Source organism: Mustelus asterias, chromosome 25 (assembly GCF_964213995.1).
Source record: "Mustelus asterias chromosome 25, sMusAst1.hap1.1, whole genome shotgun sequence".
Taxonomy (NCBI): Eukaryota; Metazoa; Chordata; class Chondrichthyes; order Carcharhiniformes; family Triakidae; genus Mustelus; species Mustelus asterias.
The window spans coordinates 15928874-15941744 of NC_135825.1; the positions used below are offsets into that span (position 1 = coordinate 15928874).

Consider the following 12871-nt stretch of genomic DNA (forward strand, 5'->3'; position numbering starts at 1 on the left):
ACAGCCATATAGATTTCTCTGCAAATGTTATCGGTCCAAATCTGCAATTAAAAAAAGGTGTAGGCGTCTTGTTAAAGAAGGAAATAAATATCCTGAGACTCAGAGTTCCACTGCAAGACTGAGAGAAGTAAATTTAAAGACTTTTCTTTAAAAAAGAAAATCTTAAGTGAACGTACACTGTAGCTCAGCAGTTGGTCGAATCAGTCACTGCACCTTTAACAGCCAGCTAAACCCAATAACCAAGCGAAGTTGTAGATCGAGTGGGGTGCTTAGGTGAAAAAGTCACTGTTTACAAGATGCCATTTGAAGTGAAATGTTTAGGCAAATAAATGGAAATGGTTTAATGCAAAAATGATTTCCAGCATCTACTTCCGAGGCTCTTCCAGTTGGACTCCGAATTCAATGCTCAGCCACACTGCTGTTAACTCACAAGATTAACTAAAGAGGGCTAAAGGTTTCAGTAGAGACCCATTTCAACATTCCTCCTATGCAAGTGTGGAATGACAATAAAATGGGGAAATGCATCTCATGAAGCTTTGTGACAAAGCAGAGTTGTCTAAACACTAGTGGATCTGTGTGTAGGATCTAGAATAATTCACGACAGCTACAGGTTCCATCTTTTCTACAAATGATGCAATGTAAATAATTCAACAACTTTGCCAGCAAGGAGTGGACAGAAGAGATCTTGGGTTGGGTACAAACACGTTAATGCAAAAGATACACTTTGTGAGTGCATAGTGATAAAAAGAAAAGATAGTTAAGTGAAAGCTGGACTCCTTTGTCACATTCCTTTACAACTCAACATTTTCTATTAATGCTGCAGTATCCCTTTTTTGGTTGGTCGATGGAATACAATTATATGATCAAAGACAAATGACAACCCATCTCTCTTGCTTACTCCTGTATTTAGTGTGAACTATAATTATTTCTGTTGTCTTTACACCCAAGGAATAGTACAACAGCCTTTAGAAATTCACTTTGGCAGCTCTTCTATACCCACTCCCATTATGGGGAAAAAAAAATCTAGCTTAGGGTAATAAAACATAAAAACCAAAGAAAATGAGATAACTCTGCATTTGCCAATGTCTCAAAAGATCTCAGATCGGAAAATGATGAGAAATATTGTCTGCATGTAGCAGTACATTTTATCTTTGCAGATGTGATCACGTCAAAGGGGGTGGAAGGGAGTAACTTTCGACAATTTCCCAGTGGACAAATACCTCAGAGAAGTGGGGGCTCAGCAAAGTTGCGGGAGCTGGCTAAGTACAAAACTTCGTGCCATCATCTCAAAAAATTCCACGGTCTCAACAAGCACTTGATCTGTCCCGAGGATATCTCCTCACTCAAATTTCTGTATCAGTGTTTGCATGATATTGCGAGTGTGAACCTGTTCAACAACCACTTAACATTACAAGTTGATGCTTGAGCAAAAAGGTCTGAATGCTTGGTCACTAATTAACTCCCCTTGCTGGAAACTTCACTTAACTCTTGTCGAGCCTTATCAAATTCCTTTTATCTTTACTCACAGAACGCTACATGTCATTGATTTCAGGGAATTCTGAAGGCATCAATGCATGGCCATTATTTGAGGAAGTATCATGTGCAAAGCCAGATACAGGCAAGCGAACAGGTTAAATGGTAATGTGCATGATGATACAGTGGGTTTGCTGATGTTCTTAAAAACAGCTCTTTGTGTGAACCTTTTGCACACATTCAAATGTTATACTTGTATGCCATTATGCTTACCTCATGCCGCCTACCAGTTAAGCCAATCTATTCTGGTTTGAGTGTATGCATCATTAGAAAGAATCCCAAATTACAATTTAACAGACAATACTGCCATTGTGGAATTGGAGCCCCATTGCAGCACAAAGTAGCAAATAAGCTGCCTGAAATGTACATTCCAAACCAAATTCCTACTAAATTGGTTATCCACTTTCATTGAAGAAAGGTCCAAATCCAAAAGAAAATTTAGAAGGTCACAGGTCTTCTGAGAAATTGAGGTCAAAGTAACTCTACCGCACGTCAGCTGTATTAATTGTAGGACTGAAAGAAATCGCTTCCAATTGCCTCATTTAGACTGTCAGTCTCAGACATCGGTCACCTTGTCAGAAGACAAAACACAGCTTCAGTGTGCACCTGATGTTCCCACACCACCAGCGTATCGACAATGGTTAGATTCTGCTTCCACTTGATTTTAAACGGGAAGTTACAACTCTGGCAGCCAACAGCAACCATTTAAAAGAAATTGGTCACCCTGCCGAACCAAAAAAAAAAATACAAGTACACAATCTCTCCCCTTTCCGCGCCCCCTCCCCACACCCAATTGTCTAAAGTTGCTGATTGAGCAGCTTTCCCATGGAGACTAGCATCTCTGCTGGCCACTTCATCGGGCGGCCTATGGTAGACATGCATCGCACCTTGCCAGGAGACAGAAAGACAGTTTTAGTGTACAAGTCAAGTCGAGCACACATCCAGCACATTAAAATTTAGGAGACTTTGACTCTTGCGTAATTCAATGAAATGTTGGAAGCCACCTAGCAGTTGGCTGCAAAAAAAAATGGACATGAAATTGGTCAAAGTCAAGCCACTTTTAACTAGCAATCGATACTTTAAATAAGTCTTTCCTCCCATTTATACAACCTGGACTATGGAATCAAATCCGGTTTGTCATAGTGGAAACTGCAGGCTCCAGGAAATATGTGAAAGCTCCCCCCCACCTATCACCTCAACATTATTGAAATTTGTGGCCTTTCCCAATTTAAACAAATTGAAACTGAAGTCTCGTAAGCTCCAAAGTGCTGATGACAGGAGTATTAAAAAGCCTTTATAAATTACTCTCAACTATTATCATTCTGTGTGTTCTTCTGGCATGGCAGGCTGGTCTGTTTTTAAAACATAGATGGCATTTCGCGTTTAAATGGCAGAATGCCAGAAACATTCCCTTCACCCGACACAAGATGCTTTAGGATCTGAGGATTTCCCATCAATTTGCCAACTAACGTACAATTTTTTTTTGCTTCCTGCAAGACAAGACAAAAATAGTGTGAAAGCTGCGAGTTCAAAAGGCTGGGGGTCAGACTGACGTCTCCAGACTGTGTAAGGGGCTCCCTGGAGCGGAAGAGGCAAACTTGCTAGCGTCTGTGAGAGGGAGATTAATTCCACTGTCAACAGCGTTGTTATTCTTATTGGGTGGGCTTGGGGCACCACAGTTGGCAAGTCCATTGATTTCTACGTCAGTCTCATCAATCAGTGGGATTCGAGGCTCGTCATCTTCCATTCCGAATTCTGGGTGGGTCATGAAATTGTGGATGGAGCTTCGAGATTCCGGTTTCTCTATCCCCTCGTACAAGGAACTACGGAACGCATTCACCACTTTGATCTGTAGGGGCAGAGGAGCCAAAAGGAAGTAGTTAGAAAGGCATTTGGTCTTGGTAATCAACAGTGGGGGGGGGGTTGTTTTTGGCGCACAAGTGTGCTGTGAGAATGGAGATTGTACAAGTTGCCCATGTTAAGTGGTCAGGACTGAGTGCAGTGGAAGCTGTAAATAAAACAAAAAATCACACACCGGAAATGTAACTTGTGACAAATGGAGAAAAATCAAAATTAGTTGTTCAACAAAAAAAGTTCCAACAAAGATATGGCTTTTCCATGCTTGTATGGAGACTATACTTAAAATAGGCAATGCCTGATTTTAGAGGACGACAAATTGGTTGTTAAGCGACATCCCGTTCTTTAAGCTAAATGGTTCAAAAATGTTCCTTTATCAGCAAAGCTAAATTCCTGATGTCAGCCGGGAGGTGAGAACATCTGAATAGGTCACTAACAAATTTAAAATAAAACGTGGAGGCGTCTCATTAAAAAACTCAATTTAACATCAAGGTTTAGGACGTGTAGGAGCTTTTATAAAACTAACACAATTGGAAAAACAAATGAAAACAAAAGTCAAAAACAAGGTTCAGGTGCACTACCACATGGGAGGACTGAAATAAGATGAAACAGATTTTAGAAATGATACGGGGTGTAACCTTGAAAAGACTGAGCTAGGCAAAGGTGAATCTCTTCCATGAAATGTTGTGGGCTTCTAGCCCTCCCTCCTCCCCACCCAAAAGCTGCAAATGTGGTGCAAAACCTCATAATGGAAAGGGTAACCAAGTGACCAGAATTAAAACCTCTACGGTGTTCAGGAGTTAGATGACCTTAGACTCTCTTCACCTTATGTGGGGGTGGGAAAGCAAGGATCCAAACTAGGCATTAGCCTGGATGGCAAACAAGGATTCAAACTGGGCATTAGCCTGGATGGCAATGTAAAGGTTGGATTCGCAACACTCCGCGATACAACGCAAGGGTATCAAAGCCCAGCTGTACCACTGATACAACCTTTGGGGTTAATCAACACTGTTAACTCATTCCACTGGTATAAGTGCATTCTCAGGCTAACACAGGGGATTAAAATGCTCGTCGCAGCGTTTGTCATTCACACACGCACACCACAAGTTTGTACAGAATGGCAGAAGGTAACCCAAGAAACGTGGGGCATTAAATGGGTGGTGTTAGGACATCAAACTGAATAAATGACACAGAAATTAACAGAAAACTAGGTGTTTTGGATTCTATAGTAAGCAGACAAAGAAACAAATGAGTATAAATGGGTTGCACTGTAGACACTAAGTTTTACTTTTCCATCTGGAGGGGGGTCCATCAACAGCTGCAAGTGCCATTCTAAAGATGGGAGCACTGGATTATTGTGAAGGTACCACTTACTGCACTGAAATAAAATGGACCAAAAATCACTTAAGTTGGACATTGCCTTTTAAAGCAAAGTGTAAGAAGAATGTATCACTTCAACAAAGACGACAGGGGGAAAAGAAGAAATTACCACAATCCAACTAAACTGCACAACACAATGGAACCATGATGCATAACAACCAGAACTCAAATTTTCCCCATGCTAGTCATCAAAATATCTTAGTGCATGGTCGATAACTTTTATTGGTAAAAACCAGCAGGACAAGCTGAACGTCACAACACACAAGCTCACAATCAGCAAGACGTAAGCATGCAGTGCAGCGACAGAAGGTGTAAACATTCGAGTATAGGCCCAATATTCAATCCTGCGGCACGCTTGGCGCACTCGCAAAAAAGGCTGCGGCTGCGAAGTTGTCGATCAAAGCAAATCTCTAAAAGATTGGCTTCACCTGGAGACGCCACATTGTGACAACAACCTGTGGCTTGGCCATTTGGCACCTGACGTAATCCCCCCCCTCCTTTAATACCTTCATTTGACACGAGGTACAGAAGAAGAAGATAAGAAAACTAGGTCAGTCTAACAAATTCTGCAAACTAAACACCATTAGAATGATTGGGGGAGTTGGGGGTGGGGGGAGGGGGGGTGGGATCGGATACACATTCTGAGAAGAGGAGATCAGTAACATACATAGAATTGGATAAAGATTGATTATTAAGAGAGTCAGATAAAATAGGTGTTAGTGAGCAACAGAAAAGCAGTGGAATCAGTAGCCTCAGCCCAAACCGGTCCATTTACTGGATTGTTCTTGGGGAGGATTTGTGCTATTGGAAAGATAGTTTGTGCATCTTTGCTTCCTGTGCTGCATTGAGTTGAAGAGTGAACTCCCCTGGGATTTAATGATCATTTATTACAACATTGTCACGGTGCATAACTCAAAATCTAAGGTGACGTTAGTACATCAGGAAGATGCGGAATTCTTTAAATCAGACTCACCACATTTTCCTACATTCTCCCTTCCCTCCCCACCTAAAGACATCAAATACATGCAATACAGACTTTAGCCCTTATCCTCCTGTTACGTGAGGAAAGTAAATACAATAACATAACCACATGTTCGAATTCATTCAATCTTCATTTGTGGCATAAAAACTGAAATGGAATGGAACTAATCTCTAATGTTACTTCAGCAAGTCCTTGTTTAACTTCAACTCATTCAACAAGATTAATGTAGTGTCAATATATCAATTCAATGTCGTCCGTTTCATTTTAACATTGCCACAGACTTCCTCTTCTATGGCCTGTCTACTCTTATAACGTTTCCCACAGTTCTTGCACTCTCGCCCCCTTCCTCCTATTCCCGCCTTGCCGACTCCCCCCACACCTCCTTTGCCTCCAGGCCTCTGCTCTTACCCAAGTCCTTGGGGTCTGCTCTTCAGTGGCTCCCAACTCCTGGTTCTGCTCCTGAACTCGCACCAAGTCCTTGGGCTCCATCTAGACGTTGGTCAGTGCTGGTGACTGCTAACTGCACCAGCCAACTTCTGTCACTAGATGGGGACTGGTCTATCTAAAAGTACCGCGTACTGAGGTGGTGACAGGTACTGTAATTTTTTTAAAAATAGTTTAATTTGTATATTGTATTTCTTTTATCTTTAGCGATGCATTTTATACAGTAGTTTACAGTGCCGTACATATACGGTACAGTATTTCAACTTTACATTGCTTTTATCTGGGCAAGAAATGCCTGAAGGAACCCAACCCTGGCTTTAACTATGATTCACTTCAAAGTCATTTCACTTAAAGTCATGATTTTCAGGACTGCAACCACAACTTTAAGTGAGGACTAAGTGCACTGAGGGCTGACTGCAGTTCAACTAATTTAAGCAGAAACAATAGCTACGTTTCTTAAAAAAAAATCTTTCATGGAATGTGGGCATTGCTGACAAGGGCAGCATTTGTTGCCCTCCCTGATTGCACTTGACCCGAGTGGCTTGCTTGGCCATTCTAGAGGGCAGTCAAGAGTCAACCACATTGCTGTGGATCTGGAGTCACATGTAGGCCAGACCGGGTTAAGGATGGCAGATTTCCACTAGCTGCCCTGGTGGGATTTGAAGCTATATCCCCAAAGCTTTACTCTAGCCTTACTCGTCCATTCATGTTTACTCCTATTCATGTCAACTCTTCAATCTTATTCTCAGTGTCTACATCTGTTTTAGGAAATGTTACATTCAATTATCCAGCTACTTTTCCAATGACTGCATCAATGTCTTTAAATCAATATTTAAGCCTAATCTATGATCAATATAGCTTTCAACAGATTAATCTCCAGGTCCAGATGAACTGTGCCCTAGACTGCTGTGGGAGGCAAGTATTCTTCAAGTATTCTTCTTGCTTATCTGCTTATAACGATAAAGCAATTACATAGGGCGGCGATAGAGAATGAGAATTCTCTGGTGGGGAAATCCAGAATAAGGGTGCTTAATCTTAAAACAGAAGCAAACAGGCCACGAGGGAAGCAAGAAAGGAGGGACTGGAGAATCTGGCACATCCTACTCAGCCAACGATTGCTGCCTTTCAGAAGAGCAACAACCAATGATTGCTGTTTTTCCAGAACGGCAATCATTGACCAAGTAGCCTGTTAACTGGGATGGTCTACAAGCAAGATTGTCTGCAGTGGCCAAAGCAGCCCATTCAGCACATAGACCATCCTGAGTGGCAGATGACTCAGCCAATGATTGCTGTTCTTCTGGCATTGAGCCTGAGCCCCCCACCACCCCCCCCTCCCCCCCCAAGGTTGTTTGGAACCTTGTGTACCCCTGCTCCCAGACTTTGCTAAACACTGGCAGCAGTGTGCTTTGGACCAAGAACTATGCTACAACAATCAAAGGATCAGATAAAGCTTTGCAATCCTGCCACATCCAGCTGTGAATGAAAGAGGACAATTAGACAACTGACAGAAGGAAGCGGCCCCATGAACATCCCCATGCTCAAAGAAGGGAGTACCCAGCACGTCAGTGCAAAAGACATGGCTGAAGACAATGGATCGGCATTTATCGGATGAGGATAACTAGGGAAAGGGTAGGGCCCATTAGGGACCAAGGGGGCAATTTGTAGATGGAGCCAGGGGACATTGGCAGAATGTTTAATGAATACTTCACATCCATCTTCACCCAAAAGAACGAGGACAATGGTATGGCATTCAGGGAGAGAGACGGAGGGTTCTTGAGCAAATTGACATAGGGAAGGACAAGATAGTGGAGGTGTTGGCAATCTTAAAAGTGGATTAATCTCCAGGTCCAGATGAACTGTGCCCTAGACTGCTGTGGGAGGCAAGGGAGGAGATTGCAGGGGCCCTGACCAAAATTTTCAATTTCTCTCTGGCCACAGGGGAGTTGCCAGATGACTGGAGAACAGCTAATGTGGTTCCGCTATTTAAGGAGGGTTGTAGAAATAAACCAGGGAACTACAGACCAGTGAGTCTCACTTCAGCGGTAGGGAAACTAATGGAGAAACTTCCAAAGGAGTGCATCCATCTCGACTTGGAGAAGCAAAGCTTGATCAGGAATAGTCAACATGGCTTCATCAAAGGGAGGTCATGCCTAACAAATTTGACTGAAGTTTTTGAGGAGACGACCAGGTGTGCAGTCGAGGGTAGTGCAGTCGATGTAGTTTATATGGATTTCAGCAAAGCCTTTGACAAGGACCCACATGGGAGACTTGTAAAGGTGGTAAATAAACATGGGATAATTTGATAAAGTGGATTCAAAATTGGTTCAGATGTAGGAGACAGAGCGATGACAGATGGCTGCTTTAGTGCCTGGAAGCCAGTGTTCACAGGGATAAGTTTTTGGTCCCTTATTATTAATCATTTATGTAAATGACATGGATTACTATGTGTGGGGTAGGATTAGTAAATTTGTGGATGACACAAAGATTGGACGGGTGGTTAACAGTGAGGCGGAGTGTCTTGGGCGACAAGAAAATATAGACAGAATAGTCAAATGTGCAATAGGTGGCACATGGAATTTAACTGAAAAGTGTAAGGTGATAAACTTTGGAAGGAATAATTTGACAAGAAATTACTCAATGAATGGTAGGACACTAGGAAGTTCTGTGGATCAAAGGAACCTTAGCGTTTGTCCACAGATCTCTGAAGGCGGAAGGGCGTTAGTAGGGTGGTGAAAAAGGCATATTGGACACTTGCCTTTATCAGTCGAGGCATAGATTACAAAAGCAGAGAAGTCATGTTGAGTTGCATAGAACTTTGGTGAGACCACAGCTGGAGTACTGTGTGAAGTTCTGGTTGCCACATTGTAGGAAGAATGTGATTGCACTGGAGGGGGAGCAGAGGAGATTCACCAGGATGCTGCCTGGGATGGAACATTTAAGTTATGAAGAGAGATTGGGTAGGCTTGGGTTGTTTCCGTTGGAGCAGAGAAGACTGAGGGGTGACCTGATCAATGTGTACAAGATTATGAGAGACATGGACAGAGTGGATAAGGAGCAGCTGTTCCCCTTTGTTGAAGGGTCAGTTACGAGAGGACATAGGTTCAAGGTGAGGGGCAAGAGGTTTAGGGTAGGTGTGAGGGCAAACTTTTTTACCCAGAGGATGGTGACAGTCTAGAATGCACTGCCTGGGAGGGTGGTAAAGGCGGGTTGCCTCACATCCTTTTAAAAAGTACCTGGATGAGCACATGGCACATCATAACATTCAGGGCTATGTTCCAAGTGCTGGCAGATGGGATTAGGTGGGAGTTCAAGTCTTTCTAATGTGACGGTGCGGACTCGTTTGGCCGAAAGGCCTCTTCGGCGCTGTACGATTTTATGATTATTAGTTGATAGTAGCTTATGAACTATATTTTTTTAAAAATTCATTCGTGGGACATGGGTGACACTGACGAGTCAGCATTTATTGCCCATCCCTAGTTGCCCTTGGAGGGCAGTTGAGATTCAACCACATTGCTGTGGCTCTGGAGTCAAAGGTAAGACCAGGTAAGGATGGCAGATTTCCTTCCCTAACGGGCATTAATGAACCAGATGGGTTTTTCCGACAAGCGACAATGGTTTCATGGTCATCAGTGGACTCTTACTTTCAGATACCTTTTATTGAAATCAAATTCTGCCATCTGTTGTGGCGGTTTTCAAACCCGAGTCCCCAGAACATTAGTTGATTTTTCTGGATTAATAGGCAAGTGATAATACCATTAGGCCATTGCCTCCCCTAAGGTCCAGTCTCGCCCCTGAGTCTGAGTTATTGGTTCTAGTCCCACTTTATGTAATGAAATATTTATCATTTTAAAAACCTACAGCCTTCAGCTAGAAACATCAAGTAGAGGATCCATCTTGACTGCCTCGAGGGGTCCCCATCACAGATGCCAGTCTTTAGGCAGTTCCATGTGATATCAAGCTGTGGTTATGTTCGCTGAATTCATCAAAGGCTTTGGGCCTTGACAACATCTTAGCTGTAGCACTGAAGATTTTTACTCCAATAATTTTTAAAAATTAAAACTCATTTTCTAGAATTACTGGAAATTAAAAGTCCCACGTACCTGGAAAGAAATCACTCTTCGATGGTTCATTTCTGTTTTTTTAAACTACTGAATGCATTCAGCATTGTTCCTTTAAATAATTTATTTACAAATGAAGTTTGCTCATGAATATTAAGTGATAAGTTTGTGCTTACAAAGAAAAAGTTAAGCAGAAGATAACCCTGACAATGATAAATGGCCTTCACCAGCAATGGGTAATAAAATTGATTTAAAAGCAGATTAAGCTGCAATCATGCATTCATAACAGGACATACAACAGTCTGACTGTCTAAGAATTTAATGGATGGATTTGCAAAGCAGACATTTTATATCCTTTTTCACCATCCAACATGATGTCCAAGTGGTTTCAGTTAAAGACTGCAGAAATCCTCAATGCTTATTGATAGCGATAGCTAATACAAAAACCATAATGGTCAGAAATGCCTCAAGACAAAATCGATACTGCAGCAAAAACAAACTGTCATTTCTAGCAGGATCACTTTTCCCATGAAATTCTCTAAGAGTGCACGGACACTACTTCATTTGGGCGGCAGGGCGGCACAGTGCGATGCTCCTGCAATGTGAGGCAGCAGTGCTGACCACTGTGCCATCTTGCCGCCCCTTTTCAGTGTTCCCTTTGTTAGCCAATTAGCCATGAAGGCAAGGCCTGGGGGGGGGTGGGGGCTTTTACGATGTGCTATGATGGGGCACAATTAAGACAACATGTATGCACCTGATAACAAGGTGGCATTGCGGCGTGAAGGATGTATTTCCGGTTCAACAGTGTGAAACGCAGTGAGAAGAAAGGAGGAGTGGTGGTAATAGAACATAGAACAGTACAGCACAGAACAGGCACTTCGGCCCACGATGTTGTGCCAAGCTTTGTCTGAAACCCAAATCAAGCTATTTCCTCCCTATCATCCCGAAGTACTCCATGTGCCTATCCAATAGCTTCTTAAATGTTCCTAAAGTTTCTGACTCCACTATCCCTGCAGGCAGTCCATTCCACACCCCAACCACTCTGAGTAAAAAACCTACCTCGGACATTCTTCCTATATCTCCCACCATGAACCCTATAGTTATGCCCCCTCGTTACCACTCCATTCACCCGAGGAAATAGTCTTTGAACGTTCACTCTATCTATCCCCCTCATCATCTTATAAACCTCTATCAAGTCTCCTCTCAACCTCCTCCGCTCCAAAGAGAAAAGCCCAAGTTCCCTCAACCTTTCATCATAAGACCTACCCTCCAAACCAGGCAGCATCCTGGTAAATCTCCTTTGCACTCTTTCCAGTGTCTCCACATCCTTCTTGTAGTGAGGTGACCAGAACTGCACACAATATTCCAAATGTGGTCTCACCAAGGTCCTGTACAGTTGCAGCATAACCCCACGGCTCTTAAACTCAAACCCCCTGTTAATGAACGCCAACATACTATAGGCCTTCTTCACGGCTCTATCCACTTGAGTGGCAACCTTCAGAGATCTATGGATATGAACCCCAAGATCTCTCTGTTCCTCCACATTCTTCAGAGCCCTACCTTTGACCCTGTAATCCACATTTAAATTTGTCCTACCAAAATGAATCACCTCGCATTTGTCAGGGTTAAACTCCATTTGCCATTTTTCAGCCCAGCTCTGCATCCTATCTATATCTCTTTGCAGATATAATGGTGGCAAAGATTGCAGAGAAAGCAGCAAGGGTCCATGACTACCACAATGACTGAGCTTGGTAAACGAGAATAACTAGTTCTTCACCAGGCCACTAGATAGAGCACTTGCAGTGCAGGAGAGCATTACCACCACAGGGAATGGGGGTGATCGGAATGCAGACTAAAGCCAACAATTAGTGTTTTGAAAAGTATATCGGAACTCTGGAGACTTAAATTCTGCAGTTGTTATGGATTAGAATAGAAATGGATCTCAGTTACTGGATCCCGGCTGTCAGCGCACTCAGGCCTTGGGTTTTGGAGCAGAAATGGGGACAAAACTAGCAGAGAAAAGCATCTAATTTTGAGTAAATGTTTTATTGAGCTTGCAACCCTGTTTGCTTCATGTTGTTGCTTCAATCTTAACATTGCCTTGATGTTAAAGCAAAAATATCGCTGATACTGGTAATTTGAACTAAAATCGGAAAGTGCTGGAATTACTCAGCAGGTCACAGCACAGCGCCTAGCACTGCTGCTTCACAGCGCCAGGGACCCAGGTTCAATTCTAGCCTCGGGTCACTGTCTGTGTGGGGTTTGCAGGTTCTGCCTGTGTCTGCGTGGGTTTCCTCCGGGTGCTCTGCTTTCCTCCCACATTCCAAAGATGTGCAAGTTAGGTGGACTAGCCAGGCTAAATTGTCCCTTAAGTGTCAGGGGGACTAGCAGGTTAAGTATGTGGGGTTGTGGGGAGAGGACCTGGGTGAGATAGCTGTCAGTGCAGGCTCGCTGGGTCGAATGGCCTCCTTCTATACTGTTGGGATTCTATGATTTTTATAAAGGATGCCAATTTACATTTTCAATAAGATCTTTTATTTGCAGTGCAGCATTGCTTAACCTCTCGGCTCTATACTCCTCTACATGAGCTGAATGACCTTCCTCTGCACTGTAAGGA

The 12871-nt window shown here is 43.0% G+C and overlaps 1 protein-coding gene across 9 annotated transcripts in view; it reads right to left on the reverse strand.

The window, feature by feature from the left end:
* Window positions 1–835: 835 nt before the first annotated feature.
* Window positions 836–12871, reverse strand: part of LOC144511825 (plasma membrane calcium-transporting ATPase 1-like) — a 269405-nt gene continuing 257369 nt past the window's right edge. For 4 of the 9 annotated variants that reach the window (XM_078242182.1, XM_078242180.1, XM_078242181.1 and 1 more), the window contains 2 exons: window positions 4679–4768; window positions 2932–3382 (listed from right to left, as the gene is read on the reverse strand). In XM_078242182.1, coding sequence (XP_078098308.1) covers window positions 3077–3382; window positions 4679–4768 — 396 coding nt within the window. In that variant the 3' untranslated portion in view covers window positions 2932–3076. Of the gene's footprint in view, window positions 3383–4678; window positions 4769–12871 lie in introns of all 9 variants that reach the window. The other 5 variants (XM_078242189.1, XM_078242188.1, XM_078242187.1 and 2 more) reach the window with 3 other exon arrangements.